This window comes from Taeniopygia guttata, chromosome 37 (genome assembly GCF_048771995.1).
Source record: "Taeniopygia guttata chromosome 37, bTaeGut7.mat, whole genome shotgun sequence".
NCBI classification, from domain to species: Eukaryota; Metazoa; Chordata; class Aves; order Passeriformes; family Estrildidae; genus Taeniopygia; species Taeniopygia guttata.
In genome coordinates, this window is record NC_133062.1 from 5,049,120 (window position 1) to 5,070,593 (window position 21,474).

At 48.3% G+C, this 21,474-nt stretch overlaps 1 protein-coding gene across 1 annotated transcript in view; it reads right to left on the minus strand.

The window, feature by feature from the left end:
• Nucleotides 1-16,814: 16,814 nt before the first annotated feature.
• Nucleotides 16,815-21,474, minus strand: part of LOC140681553 (hydrocephalus-inducing protein homolog) — a 52,496-nt gene continuing 47,836 nt past the window's right edge. Inside the window, exons 45-49 of the mRNA XM_072921467.1 lie at nt 20,948-21,172; nt 19,641-19,801; nt 19,037-19,146; nt 17,967-18,453; nt 16,815-17,169 (exon numbers count right to left, since the gene is read on the minus strand). Coding sequence (XP_072777568.1) covers nt 17,067-17,169; nt 17,967-18,453; nt 19,037-19,146; nt 19,641-19,801; nt 20,948-21,172 — 1,086 coding nt within the window. The 3' untranslated portion in view covers nt 16,815-17,066. The remainder of the gene's footprint in view (nt 17,170-17,966; nt 18,454-19,036; nt 19,147-19,640; nt 19,802-20,947; nt 21,173-21,474) is intronic.

Sequence of the window (21,474 nt, forward strand, 5' to 3'; positions counted from 1 at the left end):
GGGCGGGGATGGAGCCGGGACAGGTCGGAACGCAGAGAGGGGTGGGGGGATGCCAGGAGTGACTGGGCTGTACTGGGATCATACTGGGAGCAGCTCCTGGGTGACTGATCCTACTGGGATCATACTGGGAGTGAGGAGGAGCAGCGCGGTGGCTCCAGCGCTGGGGCTGGGGGCGCTCCTGGCGGGCGAGGGGGAAGTGGGACCCCGGGCACCGAGACCCTGAATCGCCATTGCCGGCACCGGGACCCCCCCTGCTCCCCTTATCCTGCACAGAGACCCCCCTGAATCCCCCATTTCCGGACATCAGGGCCCTCTGTTCCCCTTTTCCCTGCTCCCAGCCTCTAGATTTCCCGTGTGCCTGATCCTGGAACGCCTTGGAACACCTTGGACCCCCATTCCTGCCTTTCCCAGCCCCCAGCCCCACCTTTGTGCAAAACCAGAGACCCTCTGAACTCCCCCTTCCCAAACACCCCGGGTGTTCCCACCCTGGTACCCCTTTTTGGGAAACCCTGGACTCCCCTTTCCTGGGCTCAAGGACCCCTGGAACTCCCTTCTACCTCTCCATCCCTGCCCCCCCATTTCCGTGACCCTGAGACCCCCCTGCGCCCCCATTCCTGAGAACCAAGACACCCTTTTACCCCTTTGCCCAGCACTGAGACCCCCCTGCACCCCCTTATCCGGCACCAACACAACCTGTTCCCATCCCCTGCCTCTCCCAACCCCCAGCCCCACCCTTTTCCCTGACCTGGGACCCCTGGGTCCCCATTCCTGCCTTTCCCAGCCCCCAGCTCCTCCTTTCCTTACACTCAGGAGCCCTGGCATCCCCTTTCCTGGGCACAGGATTCCCTGGACACCCCATCCCAGCTCTCCCAGTCCCTGCACCCCCTTTCCTTGGCTCTCAGCCCCTGAACCTCCTTCCCAGCTCTGCCAGCTCTGCAGGTCCCCCCTTTCCTTGGCCTGTGGACCCCCCTGGATCCCCAAACTCTCAGCCCCCTCAGCTCCCCCAAATCTCCATGTCCCCCCAGTTTTCCACTCCCTGCAGTTCCTGGAAGTGGCGCTGTCAGAGCCCGGCCCGGGGGTCCCCCAGTCCTTGATTGTGGGGGACGTGGACGGGACCCCCCGTGAGCGCTGCGGCAGCGAGCGGGGCCGGATGGAGGCACAGACACCGGGGATGGGGGTGGGAGCTGAGCTGGGATATTGGGACAGCCAGAGCTGGGATATTGGGATAGCCAGAACTGGGATATTGGGATAGCCAGAGCTGGGATATTGGGATAGCCAGAACTGGGATATTGGGATAGTCAGAGCTCGGATATTGGGATAACCAGAGCTGGGGTATTGGGACAGCCAGAGCTGGGATATTGGGACAGCCAGAGCTGGGACATTGGGATAACCAGAGCTGGGATATTGGGATAGCCAGAACTGGGATATTGGGATAGCCAGAGCTGGGATATTGGGACAGCCAGAGCTGGGATTTTGGGACAGCCAGACCCTGCTCAAGGACAGGAACCGGCCCGTGGCTGACAGTGACCTGGAGACGGGGCCGGTACAACCAGATCAGGGGCAGTGGGGGGAGCCGGGGCTGGGCTGGGATCAGTGGGAATGGAGGACTCTGAGGGGCTGGGATGGGATCTCTGGGGATGGGAGGGATCTGTGGGGCTGAGATGGGAATCCAGGGAGCTCCAAGGGGCTCCCAGGGGCTGGGACACGACTCCATGGGTCTGTTCTCTCCTTGTTCCCAGGTCTCCACACAGTGCAGGGGGTTTCCAGCTGTGACCTCCTGTCCAACAGAGCGTCCATGGATCCCACCAGTACGGCTATGAGGGCTGGGATTTCATCTCCTTCCAGCTGGGATCTGGGAGCTTTGCAGTGTCCAGCGGTGCTCTCTGGATATCCCAGAGGTGCTGGGAATCCAGAGGGATCATGGTGGAGCAGATGAAGCATTACCTGGGACACACCTGTGTGGAAAGGCCCCCAAAATACATCAGATATGGTCGGGAGGCTCTGGAGCACAAAGGTGGGTGTAGGAGGGGAAGGGCAATTCCTATGGGAATGGGGGATTCAGGAATGGGGAACTTGGGAATGCAGGAATTGCCATGGAATTTCCATGGCCAGATCTCACTCTCATCCCAGTCAGGTGAGAATTCCATGGATGGATCTCCTCCCTAACCCACCGCCATGGGAATTCCATGGGGAAATGATTGGAATTGATAACCAATCCAATGAGAGCTGTGCAATGAGAAGTAATCCCTGCTGGGATTCCATGGGACATTGATCCCAATCCTTTGCCCAGGCTGGCTCTGCTGTGCCCGTAGCTGCACCAGGGGAGTGCCCTGTCCCTGCCCTGAGCCCAGCACAAGCCTTTCCTTGGGTGTTCCGTGCCCTGCCCAGGGCAGGAGGGCACTGCCGGAGCGGCTTTGGTGGCCCCGGGCACCTGGCTGGGCTGAAGCCACTGCAGGGGCTCCTGGGGAATGTTCCAGAGCAGAGCTGAAAGCAAACAGCCGTTTCTGGAGGGGATTCTGCCCCTGGGCCTGTCCTGGGAGCCCAAGGGCAACAGCCCAAAGTGCTGGGGCTCAGTGTCCCTCGGCCAGGCCGTGTTCCCTGGCTGTGCCCTGTCCCTCAGCTGTGCCCTGTCCCTCAGCTCTGTGGGGCCAGGTGTGGCAGCAGGACCTGGGGCAGCCCTGGGGGAGAACAACCCTGAGCCCCAGCTGGGCCAGTTCCCCCAGTTCCCCCCAGGCCACTCCCAGCATGGGCCCTGTGGCTCCCAGTCACCCCCAGTATGGTCCCACTCACTTCCAGTTACACTCAGTGTGATCCCAGTATCATCCCGGTCACTCCCAGTGTGATCCCAGCATGATCCCAGCATGTTCCCAGGTGTTCCCATTCACCCCTATAATAGTTCCAGGCACTCCCAGTATGGTTCCAGTCCTTCCCAGTATGATCCCAGTATGAACCCAGTCACTCTCATTACAGTACCATTTGCCCCCATAAGGTCCCAGTCACTCCAAGTCACCCAGTATGATTCCAGTCACTCCCAGTATGATTCCAGTCACTCCCAGATAGTCCCAGTATTATTGCAGTAACTTCCTTTATGGTTCCTCTGTGATCCCAGTCACTCCTGGTTAATGCAGCCTGGGGTCCCAGGGGTCCATCTGACCCCCGGGCTGCCGCTGCCGTGGGTGTACGGATAGCGCTGCGCTGTCAGGCTCAGCCTGTCTGGGTCCCTCGGCTCAGCTCCCAGCCACAGGCAACTTAGCGAGCACCTCTGGAGTGATTTCAGCTCTGTGAGTTCAGCTCTTGGTGATTTTGCTCTGTGCTCACAAGTGCCTCCTGCAGACACACAGGGATAGAGAGAGGAAAAGGCTGTATGTGGTTCCACAGCGATGTCCTTTATTGCCAGCTCCTCTGAAGGGATGCAGTGACAGTTCTTCTGCTGAACTGGGCAGAAATGGGCCTTTATATGGGGTACTGGGGTGTTGGAAATTGTCCAGTCGCCAGAGTTGAGAAGAATACGACCAATAGCCTTATTACAGAGAGATAAGAAGGGTCTGAATGCAGAAGAGGGGCTTCTTTGGTCCCATCACCGTGACTTAGGCATTTCTTATCTTAGGTGAGGACCGCCAGGGAGGCCTTGCAGGGCCTCTGACTGCTGCAACTCCACTTTCTGTATTTAGGAAAAAGGCGTGCCCTATAGTTCTTTTAAAACAGTGGACAAGGCATGAGAACATAGCTAACAAAATCACAATTAGAATGAAAATCCACAAAATTCCCTTAGCCAAAGATGTACCCTATCCCATTAATCCCCTCTGACCAAAAAGGTCATTGACCCAGTCTGGGTTGCTTTCTCTTTTAAGTCCTTCACAAGTTCCTTCAGTTTCTGGATGTTTGCGTGGATGGATTCTGAGCGTGAAGGGAGATTGATGCAACGCATCCCTTCAAAGTCTTGGCAGCCATGTCCGTGGGCTAGCAGTAGGAAGTCTCGTGGTTTCTTCTTCCTTTAAAAGATCACTTAGGGTGGCAGAGGTAGCATTGGCTTGCTTGCTTAGCCAGCACCCTAAGTGATTTATTTCACCAAGGGCTGCAGCTACCCAGGGTAGGAAGAGGGAGACTGCAATCTTTTTTGGTTTGTTCCATCGTATAATTTTGGATTGGAATTTTCATCAAATTCTGTGTAGGATCTTTTGTAGTGTTTTAATTTGCTTTCTTTTTTCCAATTACATAACAAGGTGATATTTGGAGTAAGGGTAGAAAGTTTTCCAAGGCTACAAGGACCTCCCTGGAGCTGCAAGGCGTTCCCATCCCATAGTCGGTTACCACAGATGAGAAACGTTCCCTTGGGTAATACTTTGGGGTGGAGAGAGCATGCAGAGATCACCTGAGCGGTGTAATTGCACCAGTTGTAGTTCCCACTGTGTTGGCCATTCCGAGTGAGCAATGATGGTCACATCCGCACCAGTGTCCAGCATCCCTGGGAGGTGGATCTTCTCTCCTCTGTAGCATAGACCACACTCGCTATTAGGCTTACTTGGTCCCACAATTTGTGCCCACATTCTGTAGGGTTGAGAGGAAGCTGTTCCCTGTGATTCTTTGGGAGTAGAAAGGCTTGTGCGATCAGAATTCCTCATGAAAGGAAAAATTGTGAGTCTGTGCAGCACAGCTGGACTGAGATTTCTTGTCCTGGGTGCACTGTTTGTACTTTTGGAACAACAAAGATTTCCTCTGGGCCATGGAGAGTGTCACCTATAATTAAAATGTCAAAAAAAAGCCCCTTTTGGCCCATGCTTTCCTGTGGGAACACGATAAACATCATTATCATTAAAGTCAATGGACAAAGCAGTTACCAACTGGCGTCGTGTTCCCATCTGTGTCCCTCCGTGGGTTGGATCCTCTCCAGGTGGCCTGGAATCTCCTGGGATGATGCATGGTTGGGTCTGGATGGCTTTTGATTTGTTGTCTTTGTGCGGGGCCTGGCCGCGCTCCACTGGGAGTTTCCCAAACACTGCTGGTAGCGCTGCTGGTTCTGGGGTCTTTGGTAGGTGTTTTGGGGGTTTTGGGTAGGTAACCTGTCTGGACAGTGTTGCAGCATTTTTGAGAGAAAGAGGACATGAATTGTGAAAGTTGAGCTACTCCAGTCTAGGCCTCAGATTGAGGCCTGGTGGGGCCTTCAAAGCCTCTGACGCAGTTAGAAATTCAGAGCTTGTGGCGCAGATAGAAATAGTCTTAAGGTGTTGTGGGGACCACTGGGTTGTCTGGGTGTGAATTAGTATAGGTTTTATGGTGTAAAGTGTAGGCCGTTTTAAGGAAAAGGTAAACAATGTTAGCCTACCAATTAGAGTGTCTTTGTTTCTGTAAACTATGTGGAAGCTTATATAAACTACCGCCTTATCTTGAATAAACGGAGAACGTTGCATTAATCATATTGGTTGGATGTGCGTTTGTCTTGTCCAGCTTTCCGTTTTTCTGAGATTCCCTGGCTTTAAGTGGCGCCCGAACAGGGACTCAGGAGGCTCCAAAAAGGCTGCCAAATTACTTTTAGAGTAACGGGCAGTCGGGTTTGAGTCGCGCGACGAAAATTCAGGTCCAAATCGCCTCATGGTGACGGGACCGGGATCCCAAATTCACTTTTTGTGAACGGGGATCAAGTGGAACGGAGCAGAAGTCTCCAAACTCCGAATTGGGCAGTTTCCCAACGGGAGGAAAAAGACTCTTAGCATTGTTGTTTGTTTGCGAGAGTCCGTTGGAGCAGTGGGAAGACCTCGGCATTCACAAAGGACCCGAACGGCGGGTGTGGACGTGGCCGGGGCCGGGAAGCTGGAGCGGAGTTGCTGCCTTGCCGAAGAAAAGCGAGAGCGAAGCAACCCGCAGAAGTTGGAGGTAAGCCGTGGAGAGAGAGAGAGGGTGAAAGTTCACCATGGATGGGGATCTGCAGGCTTCAGTGCGGCTTCTCTTTCATATTCTCTCAAAGAGAGCTGAAAAAGTTAAAGAAGCCGATTTAGAACAGTTGGTCCTTTGGGCAAGAAGCAAAGGCAAGCTGCAAAAACCTTTGCTGATTTTTAGTGAAACCGAATGGCAAGAGTTGGGGCAGCTGCTTTGGGATGCAGTGATAGAGGGCAGAAAAGACAAGAAAACACTATTGGAGCTCGGAGGCGTTTGGAAAAAAGTTTTACATACCTTACAGAGCATGGCCGCGGAGAAAAAAGCAGCAGAAGCTGCAATTCAGGCATTTGAGCAATCCACATCAGAACAGATAGAAGCTCAAAAGCCATCTCGGGTTGAAAAATTTTTTAATGTTTGTAATATGCGGCCAGTGCGAGGGCAGAAAGCTCCAGTCAGTCCCTCTGTCAGGGATGTTGTTGCTCGTTTGGAGGGAAGCACAGAGCCAGGCAGCGCAGGGCCGGCCGGCGCGAGACAATGCAAAAATGTGGCCGCGCCCGGAGCGGAAGTGTGCTTGCAAGCGGCGGATGTTAACAGCTCGGCGGTCCCGCGAAGTGAGGCAGACCAGGAAGTGGCCCTGCCGGGTCCCTCGGGAGGCGGGGAGACACCTGAGGAGGCAGGCGGAGTTGGTGACGAAACAGGGCTGAGTCAGGAGGAGGAACTCAGGGGCGGAGATCAAGGCGGAGACCAGGGCGGAGACGGGTGTGTGGCAGCGCAGGCCCCTCGCCCCCCCGCAGCGGCAGTGGCGGCGGCTGCCGCGGGTGCGTGCATGCACAGAAGCGCGGCTCGGCAGTACCCGCCAGCGGCAGCAAGCAGCCTGGCGCGGTTTGGAGGGGCTGGGCACCCCAATGCTAGCGGAATGGCAGAAGCAGCCACCCAAACAACACCAGAGCAGAGCCCTGAAAATGCCAGTTCTCACTCCACCACGGTAGCTCTGCGCTGCCCCCTCCCACCGAGTTCAGATTCTGACGACTCAGAGCCAGACCTTTCTGTTGTCAATTGCAGCAGGGACAAGCGATCACAGAACAAGATACAAAGACCAAATATGTTACAGAAAGAAATAGCCCGCCTTGCCACCCTCTCAAATCGTCAGGCTCAACCAGTGGAACCTTCCACTGGCCAGCAATTGGCATTGCCAGCAGTTTTAAAAAATCCATTGCAGTCCCGATGGGCATCAGTTGTGAAGGATGCTCTTTTGGATGGTGACTGGAAGGCTGTCAGCTCCCTGTCAGGCTTGTCCTGTCATAGTGTCTAATGGGAATGCCATCTGGGAGCCCCATGACTGGAAAATCCTACAATCAGCTAAGCAGACAGTCACCACTTATGGGATCAGATCAGAAGCAGCCAGGAACATCATTCAGTATATATTCACAGCAGATGTGCTTTGTCCTGGTGATTCATCTAACATTGCATCCCTGCTCCTGACACCTTCCCAGTTTCTCATGTTTGAAAGGGAATGGAGGCGGTTGGCAATTGAAGAGGCCAACAAACACACAAATGTGGGAGACCCCTTTTATGGAGTCCAGCCAGATATGCTGACTGGGCAGGGACCATATGCAACCAATCAGGTACAACTTACCTTTCCCGTTGAAATGCACCAATTGTCACAGCAATTGGCCCATCAAGCTTTGCTTTTGGTACCAGACAAGAAAAAGTCAGCATCCTATGCCACCGTAAAGCAAGGAGCCACTGAACCATTCGGACAATTTATTGATAGGCTGTCAGCTGCTTTGAAGGACGCACCTGACGTGCCACCAGACGTTCAGGAACATTTATTCCGATCCCTTGCTTTCGAAAATGCTAACCCACACACAAGAACCATCTTAGCCACCCTTCCTCAAAGCTGTCCAGTCGATGAGATGCTTGTCAGAGCCACACGCGCAGAACAAAGCAACCAAGCTGCAGCATTCACCGCAACCATCCAGGATGCCATGCAACAACAAGGACACATCATTGCAGCTGCTTTATCAAGCAACAACACAAGGAGACAGAAGACGTAATGAAAAAAGTATAGCAATACTGAGTGTTTTCCAAGATACCAAGAAGGATGGACATGATGTAAATCAAAGTTATTTCAAATACAATGTGGATGAAAGATGAAAATGTTAATAATTATTTAATTGCCAAAAATGTCTCTGAAAACAAAGATTTGAGAAAAGTCAGTCAGATGGAATGTTGGCATTGAGTACACAATTTCTGTTTTTGAGTTTTTATAGATAATAATATAAGTGATGATGATTTTTGAGTTTTATAGATAATAAGATAAATGATAATTTTCAAGTTTTTGTAGGTAATGATAAGTAATGATTGTTACTAATGTTATATGAATGCTTTGAAAAGATTGTCTTAAACTATTTTACACATTTCTTGTTGATAAGTTGATCATATAATGTAAGTTGTCTGATTTTTGTGATAAGAATTATTATTAAGATGTTAAGGTATTGAGGTGTTGTTTTAATATTTACAGTCAGTTTTTATATGTCTTATTGTTTTTTAGGTGATTGATTGCAAGATGTGTTTTTCAGGATCCTGTGTGTTTGATTTTTTAACTACTCATGTGTTTTCTTTATCCAATCTTCTATGCAGCTGCAGTTCATCTTCTTTTAAAAATTTATAGTCCAAGTTCTGGTTCAAGATTTCAGACTTCAAATTTTCAGATTTCTGAAGAAAAAGTTTGTTGTATTTAGAGAATTTTTGTTTTAAAAAGAAATTTTAGACAGGTTCAATTATTTGATGGTTTGATAAATTTTTAATAATAAGGTTTTTCACTTATAACTGTTATTTTTAAGACTTTTGTTTTAAACATATCCTCCAATTAGAGTTCGAGCTCTGGCCAAGCTCTGGCTCTACGTGGATGGTGTGATTGACCCAGATGTTTTCTGCATCAAAAAGTATTCAAGTCCTTTTGGCTTGACAATTTGACCATACAGGACAGCTGAGCCTCAAAGGGAGTTTTGGAGAGACATGATCCGGACATGTTTTATCCAAATCTCTGTTGTTTTAAGGTTTTTCAGCTGCTGCAGACACTGGGATGACAATTTGATAGTGTAGCACTTGCTAACTGTGATTTTATATGTAATATTGATTGTGTATTATCTGATTGATTTTTATTTGTTGTTAGTTTCTTTACTATGTGCGTTGTTTTGTTTTTAATGTTTTGTCATGTTTATAACAAAGATGTTGATATTTCCATTTCTTCATGCAAGTTTTAGGGAACAGAATTGAGAGAGGACCCTCCAGTCCCTGTAGGGGTGTTGGGTTTGTTTGTGTTTTAACAGGTGCAGAATCTAGATGGATTTCAGTGAAGAATGTGGAACTTATCAATTGCAAGAGGGCATTGATCTCTCCACAAGTGGATCAGAGGATGCACAGCAAAAGTGGATTGTGCAAAGATTTGTGTTTCACCCAAAGAAGATCGTGGGCTTTGAGGGTTTTTTATAAGTATGTTTTTAATGATGTTATAGAATTTTTTTTTTGCTAAGTTTTAATAAGTTTTAGTAATGCCTGTGATTTTTCTGTTCATCTTGCCATTGTCTTTCAATGGCAAAAGAAAAAGAGGGAGGTCCCAACGTGGATCAACAGCATTTCTACTTGAGTGAGTGTTTTTACCCATCCAACCAAGAAGTCGTGTGATGGACAGGACAGATGCTCTTGCTGCATTGATACGAAAAGGCAGAAACAGAATTTTAAAAATAGATGAAAAAGATATCAACCCGCAGTGATAACAACGTGAACAACAGTTTGCCTGGAACATCCCTGATGAATCCAGTTCTGATGAAAATTAATTTTGTAGAGTACAGAAAAATAAGTTGAAATATTATAAGTGTGAAGTTAGATTTATCAGAAGTTAGTTTATTAGAAGTTATAGTTTATGTTTAGAATTAAGATTGTTTCTTTCATGTTAAACAGGGCATTCAAAAACCTGAGAAATATGTGGTGGGCCTCAATGTTTTTATTAAGCAGTGTTTTGGTTGTTGAAGTATCTGGAATCCTTGACATTAACAAGAGAGAAAATATGTGGATAACTTGGGCCAAACAAACTAGGCAAGATTGATTCTGCCTGTTGTTAGCCACACCGTCTAACCCCTTTTCGTACTTGTTAAATTGGAGTCTCGTTGGGTCCCATTGCAGAGTTCAAAACTTGGACCCGAGCTCAAATAAATTTAAATAGCACTCTGGGAGCGCAAGCTGTTGCATTTGTGCAAAACCTTAAATTTACTGATGACAGTTTTCAAGAATTTGGTCTTTTGGGTTCTGTCCCAGGAAATTACTGTTTGATATTTGGATCTTATGCTACCAAACCAACTCAAGAAAATGGAAAATTGACAGATGACGACACTTGGTTGTCTCCCAGATCACCATTGTATTACAACTATTCAGAATATTGTAACAATTCGACTCAATCTGTGACACCGCCAAGAGGTGGTGCAGGAAAACTGCCTCCAGGAACCTTCCTCATTTGTGGGGACCGAGCCTGGTCAGCAGTCCCTCAAAATGCTAGGGGAGGCCCATGTTATATCGGTAGGTTGACGCTTTTTGCTCCCACCATACATCAGGTTCTAGAATTGCCTCAGAAGACTCAACGAGCCAATCGCAGTGTTCTCCAAATGGACCCTAATTGTAAAGATATAGTGTCATTGTGGGGGCGTGCCTCTGTAGTAGTAGCCTCACTCTTTGCCCCAGGGGTCGCCTCATCAAAAGCGCTCACACAATTGAGAACTCTAGCCTGCTACACAGGAAAACAAATTAATATCACATCTAAATTGATAAGTGAGCTTGCTGCAGATGTAGACGATACCCATCATGCGGTTCTACAAAACAGATCTGCAATTGATTTCCTTCTTTTAGCACAAGGACATGGGTGCGAAGAATTTGAGGGCATGTGCTGCATGAATTGTCTGACCATTCTCAATCGATTTATAAACAGTTAACGCAATTGAAGGACAACATGAGGAAAAAAACATATCGTAGTGGACACTCAATTTGATAACTGGCTCAATTTTTTAGGTTTTTTCGCTGAGTCAAAGATTTAATTCGTTTTGGTATTGTACTTTTTTTTTATCTTTATAGTTATTTTAATTGTATACCGTGTTTTTTACAGTGTGTGCAAAAATTAGTTCATTGCGCCTTCACTTCAGCCTGAGTAGCTCAAAAAGAAAAAGAGGGAATTGTTGCAGCATTTTTGTGAGAAAGAGGACATGAATTACGAAATTTGAGCTACTCCAGTCTAGGCCTCAGATTGAGGCCTGGTGAGGCCTTCAAGCCTCTGACGCAGTTAGAAATTCAGAGCTTGTGGCGCAGATAGAAAATAGTCTTAAGGTGTTGTGGGGACCACTGGGTTGCTTGGGTGTGAATTAGTATAGGTTTTATGGTGTAAGGTGTAGGCCGTTTTAAGGAAAAGGTAAACAATATTGGTTTGCCAATCAGAGTGTCTTTGTTTTTGTAAACTATGTGGAAGCTTATATAAACTACCAACTTATCTTGAATAAACGGAGAACGCTTGATGAACCACATTGGTTTGAACCTGCGTTTGTCTTGTCCAGCTTTCCGTTTTTCTGAGATTCCCTGGCTTTACCAAATTCACTTTTTGTGAACAGGGATCAGGTGGAAAGGAGCAGAAGTCTCCAAACTCCGAATTGGGCCGTTTCCCAACGGGAGGAAAAAGACTCTTCACATTGTTGTTTGTTTGCGAGAGTCCGTTTGAGCAGTGGGAAGACCTCGGCGTTCACAAGGGACCTGAATGGCGGGTGTGGACATGGCCGGGGCCGGAAAGCTGGAGCGGGGGTGCCGCCTTGCCGAAGAAAAGCGAGAGCGAAGCAACCCGCGGAAGTTGGAGGTAAGCCGTGGAGAGAGAGAGAGGGTGAAAGTTCACCATGGATGGGGATCTGCAGGCTTCCCTGCGGCTTCTCTTTCATATTCTCTCAAAGAAAGCTGAAAAAACTAAAGAAGCCGATTTAGAGCATTTGGTCCTGTGGGCAAGAAACAAAGGCAAGCTGCAAAAGCCTTCGCTGATTTTTAGTGAAATCGAATGGCAAGAGTTGGGGCAGCTGCTTTGGGACGCAGTGATAGAGGGCGGAAAAGACAAGAAAACACTATTGGAGCTCGGAGGCGTTTGGAAGAATGTTTTACATACCTTGCAGAGCATGGCCGCGGAGAAAAAAGCAGCAGAAGCTGCAATTCAGGCGTTTGAGCAACCCACATCAGAACAGACAGAAGTTCAGAAGCCATCTCAGGTTGAAAAATTCTTTAATGTTTGTAATATGCGGCCAGTGCGTGGGCAGAAAGCTCCAGTCAGCCCCTCTGTCAGAGATGTTGTCGCTCGTTTGGAGGGAAACGCAGAGCCGGGCGGCGCAGGGCCGGCCGGCGCGGGACAATGCAAAAACGTGGCCATGTTCGGAGCAGAAGTGTGCTCGCAAGCAGCGGATGTTAACAGCTCGGCGGTCCCACGGAGTGAGGCAAACCAGGAAGTGGCCCTGCCAGGTCCCTCGGGAGGCGGGGAGACACCTGAGGAGGCAGGCGGAGTTGGTGACGAAACAGGGCTGAGTCAGGAGGAGGAACTCAGGGGCGGAGATCAAGGCGGAGACCAGGGCGGAGACGGGAGCAAGGCGGCGTTGGCCTCTCGCCCCCCCGCAGCGGCCACGGCGGCGGCTGCCGCGCGTGCGTGCATGCGCAGAGGAGCGGCTCGCCGGCACCTGCCAGCAGCGGCGGCAGCGGCAAGCAGCCTGGCGCGGTTTGGAGGGGCTGGGCACCCCAATGCTAGCGGAATGGCAGAAGCAGCCACCCAAACAACACCAGAGCAGAGCCCTGAAAATGCCAGTTCCCACTCCACCACGGGAGCTCTACGCTGCCCCCTCCCACCGAGTTCAGATTCTGACAACTCAGAGGCAGACCTTCCTGTTGTCAATTGTAGCAGGGACAAGCGATCACAAAACAAGATACAAAGGCAAGAAAAAGTTAGAGAAAGCCCTTCCTCGTCCGTTGTGGAACGGGTTGGGAGAACTAAGGCAACGGGCTGTGGCGGAGAGCAGCAGGGTGCAGCGGTGAGCACCAGTTAGCCGCCCGGGCGCACCGCAGAAGCGGCAGGCAGAGCGGGGCCAGGCAGAGCGGGGCCAGGCAGAGCGGGGCCAGCCAGCACCGAGCCTGAGGCGGCCTGGGGCAAAGCAGACTTCGGCCGAGAGACAGAAGGCTCCTTGTTGCTGAGCAACAGCGCGAGGAGGGAGATGGGCATTCCCGGGGGCTCGGCCGTGCTGGAGTCGGAGCAGGCGGGGCGCGGCCGCATCAGGGGCGTCTCCTCTCCCATCCCCACAGTGACGCAGCAAGGACGGGAGCGAGATGGCGCCGCCCCCTCATCTCCCCGCAGCACCCCGCAATGGCAGCGGAGACGCTGCACAGCCTGGTTGCCACGGTAACGACAACCCCGAGAGCAGCAGTGCCACCGATGGCGAGATGGCAACACTACAGCAAAAATTTCAACAGCATTTTTCCAATTCCTTGCAAAAGTCAGAAGACGCAATGAAAAAGTATAGCAATACTGAGTGTTTTCCAAGATACCAAAAAGGATGAACATTATGCAAATCAAAGTTATTTCAAATACAATGTGGATGAAAATCACTTGAAAAAGATAGAAATGTTAATAATGATTTAATTGCCAAAAATGTCTCTGAAAACAAAGATTTGAGAAAAGTCAGTCAGATGGAATGTTGGCATTGAGTTCACAATTTCTGGTTTTGAGTTTTTATAGATAATAAGATAGGTAATGATGATTTTTGAGTTGTATAGATAATAAGATAAATGATGATTGTCAAGTTTTTATAGGTAATGATAAGTAGTGATTGTTACTAATGTTATATGAATGCTTTGACAAGATTGTTTTAAACTATTTTAAACATTTCCTGTTAATAGGTTGATCATATAATGTAAGTTGTCTGATTTTTGTGATAAGAATTATTATTAAGATGTTAAGGTATTGAGGTGTTGTTTTAATATTTACAGTCAGTTTTCATATGTTTTATGGGTTTACAATCAATTAAGTGATTGATTGTAAGATGTGTTTTTCAGGATCCTGTGTGTTTGATTTTTTTTAACTACTCATGTGTTTTCTTTATTCAATTTTCTATGCAGCTGCAGTTCATCTTCTTTTAAAAATTTATAGTCCAAGTTCTGGTTCAAGATTTCAGACTTCAAATTTTCAGATTTTTGAAGAAAAGGTTTGTTGTATTTAGAGAATTTTTGTCTTGAAACAAATTTTAGACAGGTTCAATTATTTGATGTTTTGATAAATTTTTAATAATAAGGTTTTTCACTTATAACTGTTATTTTTAAGACTTTTGTTTTAAACATATCCTCCAATTAGAGTTCGAGCTCTGGCCAGGCTCTGGCTCTACGTGGATGGTGTGATTGATCCAGATGTTTTCTGCATCAAAAAAGTATTCAAGTCCTTTTGGCTTGACAATTTGACCATACAGGACAGCTGAGCCTCAAAGGAGGTTTTGGAGAGACATGATCCGGACATGTTTTATCCAAATCTCTGTTGTTTTAAGGTTTTTCAGCTGCTGCAGAATCTGGGATGACAATTTGATAGTGTAGCACTTGGTAACTGTGATTTTATATGTAATATTGATTGTGTATTATCTGATTGATTTTTATTTGTTGTTAGTTTCTTTACTATGTGCGTTGTTTTGTTCTTAATGTTTTTTCATGTTTATAACAAAGATGTTGATATTTCTATTTCTTCATGCAAGTTTTAGGGAACAGAATTGAGAGAGGACCCTCCAGTCCCTGTGGGGGTGTTGGGTTTGTTTGTGTTTTAACAGGTGCAGAATCTGGATGGATTTCAGTGAAGAATGTGGAACTTATCAATTGCAAGAGGGCACTGATCTCTCCACAAGTGGATCAGAGGATGCACAGCAAAAGTGGATTGTGCAAAGATTTGTGTTTCACCCACAGAAGATCGTGGGCTTTGAGGTTTTTTTTATAAGTGTGTTTTTAATGATGTTATAGAATTTTTTTTTTGCTAAGTTTTTAATAAGTTTTAGTAATGCCTGTGATTTTTCTGTTCATCTTGCCATTGTCTTTCAATGGCAAAAGAAAAAGAGGGAGGTCCCAACGGGGATCAACAGAAATTCTACTTGAGTGAGTGTTTTTACCCATCCAACCAAGAAGTCGTGTGATGGACAGGACAGATGCTCTTGCTGCATTGATACGAAAAGGCAGAAACAGAATTTTAAAAAATAGATGAAAAAGATATCAACCCGCAGTGATAACAACGTGAACAACAACAGTTTGCCTGGAACATCCCTGATGAATCCAGTTCTGATGAAAATTAATTTTGTAGAGTACAGAAAAATAAGTTGAAATATTATAAGTGTGAAGTTAGATTTATCAGAAGTTAGTTTATTAGAAGTTATAGTTTATGTTTAGAATTAAGATTGTTTCTTTCATGTTAGACAGGGCATTCAAGAACCTGAGAAGAATGTGGTGGGCCTCAATGTTTTTATTTTATAGTTGTTTAATTGAAGTCTCGTTGGGTCCCATCGCAGAGTTCAAAACTTGGACCCGAGCTCAAATAAATTTAAATAGCACTCTGGGAGCGCAAGCTGTTGCATTTGTGCAAAACCTTAAATTTACTGATGACAGTTTTCAAGAATTTGGTCTTTTGGGTTCTGTCCCAGGAAATTACTGTTTGATATTTGGATCTTATGCTACCAAACCAACTCAAGAAAATGGAAAATTGACAGATGACAACACTTGATTGTCTCCCAGATCACCATTGTATTACAACTATTTAGAATATTGTAACAATTCGACTCCAAGAGGTAGTTCAGGAAAAACTGCCCCCAGGAACCTTCCTCATTTGTGGAGACCGAGCCTGGTCAGCAGTCCCTCAAAATGCTAGGGGAGGCCCATGTTATATCGGTAGGTTGATGCTTTTTGCTCCCACCATACATCAGGTTCTCGAATTGCCTCAGAAGACTCAACGAGCCAAACGCAGTGTTCTCCAAATGGACACTTCATTTGATAACTGGCTCAATTCTTCAGGTTTTTCTGGCTGGGTCAAAGACAGTGTGTGCAAAAATTAGTTCATTGTGCCTTCACTCCAGCCTGAGTAGCTCAAAAGAAAAAGAGGGAATTGTTGCAGCATTTTTGAGAGAAAGAGGGCATGAATTGTGAAAGTTGAGCTACTCCAGGCTAGGCCTCAGATTGAGGCCTGGTGTGGCCTTCGGGGCCTCTGACGCAGTTAGAAATTCAGGGCTTGTGGCGCAGATAGAAAATAGTCTTAATGTATTGTGGGGACCACCGGGTGTGAACTAGTATAGGTTTTATGGTGTACAGTGTAGGCCGTTTTAAGGAAAAGGTAAACAATGTTAGCCTACCAATCAGAGTGTCTTTGTTTCTGTAAACTATGTAGAAGCTTATATAAACTACCGCCTGATTTTGAATAAACGGAGAACGTTGCATTAATCATATTGATTGGATGTGCGTTTGTCTTGTCCAGTTTCCCGTTTTCCTGAGGTTCCCTGGCTTTAGAGCCCCTCAATAATAATTAAAGTTTCTCTAGCAATTGCTTTATTCATTATTTGCCTCCCTTCCCTGCCCGGCTGTGACTGGAACTACACCAAAGGGAAAGTGCCTGCAGCCGAGGGAAGGCTGGGCTTGGGTCTCTGGTTCTGTTTGTCCTTGCTGCCGGTGGTGTTGGTTGTTTGCCTTGTACATACTGGTAAAGAACTGCCACTCCTTTTCCCACATCTTTGCCTGAAAGCCCCTTAATTTCAAAGTTATAATAATTGGTAGGGAAGGGGGATCTCATTCTCCATTCCAGAGAGGTCTGGCAGACACCTGTCTTTCAAACCAAGACAAGCTGATAATTAACAATTTATTAGCAATTGTTTATTAACAATTAAGGGAAAATTATCAATTACTTATCAATCTAATCAACAATTAGTTAATCAACTTAGGTAAGAGGGAGGTGCTCACTGGAACGTGGGAGGGTAGCTGCAGAGGTCTCTGGTGAAGGGTGGGAGACCACCAGCAGCAGAAGGTAGGATGTCACCAGCTCCTGCCGCACGCTCCAGCTGACACAAATGTTGTCACTCAAGTGTTGGTCTTTAGAGCACCTCCTTCTTGGGTCCCTGGCCTTACTCTGTCTCTTCTAATGGTTTATCCAGACTGTCCTTCTCCTGGGCTCTGCCTTCCAAAGTCACCTGCCCCATCTTCTCACCTGGCTGCAGGTTAGGAATCCTAGGAAGAGAGGGACTGGTATTAGCCAGAGGAACATTCCCAGCCTGCCGCTTTTCTGTCTCCTTGCAGGGCACACAGTGTTGCATCCTCTCTCTGTGCAAGCAGCGAGCAGCAGATTTAACAGCTGCACTAGCTGCATGGAGGCTGCAGAGATGCAAGGGCAGGAACATGACCAGTTAAATGCCCGGGGACCAACTACAGCACATGGGGTTCCATGTGGAGAAGCAGGCCTTGCTTGTCCCAAAAGGAAGCAGAGCTGGGGACTGGCTGGTCCCTGGATCTCTTGTTGCAGATTTTGCAACCCTCCACAAGCTTACTGTTTCATACAGTGTCTTTTCCCAGTGCCTCCCTGCCAAGGGGTGAAAGATGATGATGAAAGATGAGGATCTTTCTGTGCTCCTGTGGGTGTTTCTGCTGCCTCCCTGGGGCTCCCCATCCCAGTCAGAGGGACTGAAGGGAGGGTGTTGGGGGGTGAACCAGGCTGGGCTTGGTGATGCCCAGCAACAGGACAAGAGGCAACAGGCAGAACCTGAACAAGACAATTCCACCTGAATCTGAGGAAGAACTTCTTTCCTGTGCCGGTGATAAGTTGCGCAGAGAGGGTGTGGAGTGTCCCTCACTGGAATTATTCCAGAGTCCTCTGGACACAACCCTGTGCCACGTAGTCTGGGATGACCCTGCTTCAGCAGGGAAGTGGCACCAGATGACCTAGCGTGGTCCTTCCCACCCTGTCCCACCCTGTGATTCAGTGATACCCATCAGTAGCATGAGTTGGCAAGCGTGGAGATATTTCCCACCTGCACAGCAGGGTGGTCTTAAACTTCCCCAGGCACTCTGGGAAGAACTGCACGTCAAAGGTCTCCTTCTGGCCAGGAGCAATGATGCCACAGTAGGGGTTGATTGAGAACAGGTCATGGACAACATCTGGAAAAACTTCTAGGGAGGTGCTGACACAGTCGTCCTGCTCAGAATACTGCTGCTGCTCAAAATCCAGCTCCTGCACGAAATCCAGCTCCTGCACAGAATCCAGCTCCTGCACGGAATCCAGCTCCTGCACAGAATCCAGCTCCTGATCGGAATCCTGCTCGGAATCCAGCTCCTGCTCAGAATCCTGCTGCCACTTGGAATCTGGCTCCTGCTGCTGCTCAGAATCCTGCTGCTGCTCAGCAGGCCGCCGCAGCTGCCGCACTTTAGGATGTGTCTCCGAAGGATGGTCCTGCTCCGACCAGAAAAGACGCAGCAGCTTTCTGCGATGCTTTACAGTATCATAGGAGAGGAACCGACCTGCAGGGAGGAAGAGGATACCTTCCAAAGACAAAATCCTGTGTTCCCAGCAACTCTGCCTCCTGCTGCAGGTAGGTGGAAGAGAGCTGGGATGCACTTGGAGAATCTCTGGTCAAGTACTTTATTCTAGCAGGAGACAGAGAGTTGGGAGCAGGGTCTCTGCCTGAGCACACACTCCTGCGCCAAAGCAGGAAAGCTGGTTTCAGACAGTGACTTTGCGTTTGCCCTGGAGTGGGGAACTGCACACAGACAGTGGCTGCAGGGCAGCTCACTCGTTACACCACTGTTTTTCCCGGTCTCAGACTTCTCAAAGAGATGACCTGGTGTCCCCCTTCCTAGTCCTGACCCGGCACGTGGCTCTCCCCAGAGCCTGGCTCAGCTGCTTTGCAGAGCAGAAGTGGCTCAGCAAGAACAGAAGGGGCTGAAAGGCAGAGGGGGACAAGGAGAAAACTCTCCAGCTGCAGCTGGGAAGGTGCTGATGAAAGTGGATGCGTGGACAAGGATGAAAAAGCAATTCATGTTTTGAACTGAAGTGGCAGGGTCTTCTCCCCGGGCCCTCAGCTACCAAGTGAAATGCTCTTACGCATCAGAGTGGTTGAGTATGGCTTCTTCAGCTTCTTCACTGGTTCACTCCCTGCAGGTTTCTCCCAGGAGTATTCCAGAGCTACCTCGCCTGTGTTTTGCAGTGTGAAACTAAAAAGCAAGGAGGAGGAATTAAAAAATGTCCAAGAAGTATAAAGCAAATAGTACAGTAATATTGTCTGATGGACTCCTGATACCACTTTCTCCTGAGAAGCATCTTCCCCAGGCAACCCAGCCATGCTCAGACTGCTGTCCTGGGTGGCCCAAGAAAAGATTTCAAAGTCTGGAAGTTTAAGAGAAAAGGGCCAACATGGTGCCCAGGACATTGAAGCTAAGGGGTTTATTCTGGACTTTAGGTCTTAGTTTGACTGCAAACTTATTCTGGAGCAGATGAGGACAGGTGACATACAGTGAAAGCAAACCCGTGGCTGTTCTCAGCAGAAAGGTATGGCAGCATTGAGCCTCTCCTGAGCACCACCTCCTGCTTGGCTTTGCGTGCACGTAAAAGGGCCTGTGCTGGTTTGGGTGGGGTAGAGTTCTGGGAAGCAGTTCTGGCTCAGCCTTGGGCAAAGGCAGCTCCTGCTCACAGAGCCTCCAGCACTCACGTGGCTGTCCCTGTCTGGAAGGGCAAGGTACTCTTGAACTGAATCATGGTCGTGCTCAGCTTGAACTGGGTGTAGGCAACCACAGCACTGAGGTACACCTCCAACTCCTGGCTGCTCTCCTCCACCACAGTGTGAGCTGGTTCCGGGGCTGTCTCGACCACCTGCAAACAGAGGAGGGAAGAATCACTGAGCAGAGCCCAGAAAGTCAGGCTGAGAAGGGAATCTTCTGGCCTACAAGATCACTAGAAAGGACCATTCACTTTTACTGCCCTGCAAAGATGACAAAACTGGGACTGCTTTGCTACAGTACTTGTTTCTGCCCACTGATCCAAGCGGTCACTACCACAGCTGTTAATACACCCAGAGAGACTACAGCTGCATTCCAGTCCCTGTACTTCAATCTTGCAGAGGGCCTGGCTTTTTTCCTCGTTCCTATAAATCCAGCAGGTCTCCAAACTAGGGTTAAGTTCCCCTGCTGGAGCTCTGTGGATGGAGAACCCCAAGAGTGAAGAGTTCTAGAAAGCACCTTTTTCTTCTTGTCTTAGAAGAAAGTGCTCTCCAGGTCTCCTGTCTGGAGCAACTGCTTGGAGCTGGGGATGGGCATTTTGGGATGTGAAAGACCTCACTAGGAAAATCTCCAACTGCAGATATTCTGATAGAAAAGAGGATGGTTTAGAGGCCTTAAAATGGTCCAGAAACTCGGAAAGAACCTCCACCCAAGATGAGTGTGTTTGGCAATAATGACAATGAAAGTAAGACTCTTTGGAGATGATCCTTCTCCAGACTCCTTCGTAGAGTCATGCAGTGCCTGGGCTACACCATGATGAGATATCCCACACCAAATACAGAGACCACAACTAAATTCTCATGCAGACAAAACTTGGAGTTCACCAGCACATGCAGGAGAAGTGTATTTCTCTCCACTTCAAAAGAAGAGACAGAGTGCAGCAGACTAAATTCCTTGTTGGTAAAAGGGCACCAATCAGCTGAAGAGATTTCTAACACCGTAAAATGGGATAAAATCGTAAAACATTGCCTTCCATTCTACATGGGCTGCAACACTTGTGTTTGTGGCCCAGACTGAGGCTTTGGGTGTGGCTGAAGGTCTCTTATCAAAAGGCTTCCTCCTCTCCTGTGTGTGTATCCGGTCACTGTGCCTCCACCTCTCCGTTCAAATGCGCTGCTGGTGAACCTCATGGCTGTCCAATGTCCAGAGGAAGCAGGAGCTGCTCAGCCAGCAGTGATGGTGTTCTAGTGGTTCTTTTTGTAAAACCCGGGTTGGCTTTTCTTGCCATTTTGCTTCTTACCTGCTTTATTTTAGGCCGCGTGGCGGCTGCCGGGTTTTTCCTGGTGGTATTCTTCCATATGACAATGCACATTTGGTCATCCCAGTCAGGAACCTTCTTTTGTGGCAGCTCAAAGTTGACCTTGGTCATCTTACATTTCACAAGGTGCCTCATGAAGGTGGCTGGGACATCTGATTTCAAGATCACTGTGATGTCCTTGGCACAGCCAGGATGGAGGTGTCCCACCTAGGGAGAATCAGGGAGTCAAGACCAAACTGGAAGCACTGCCAAGGGCAGGACTGACAGCAAAAGGGACTGACGGACGTGGTGAGCAGCTGTGCCGGGAATCTGCACCTCAGAGTGGATTTAGTGAAGTTTGATAGACAAAAGTATGAACAGAAGGTGCCACCTCCCGTAACATGAAACCTTTTCTGCAAGGCTGGCAGCCTTGGCCCAGCCAAGCCAGGGACTGCATCTCCCACGTGGCACTGGAATGGGCTATCAGTGGTATGTGAGCACTCCCTACCAGCTCCTGGGAACACCAGGGC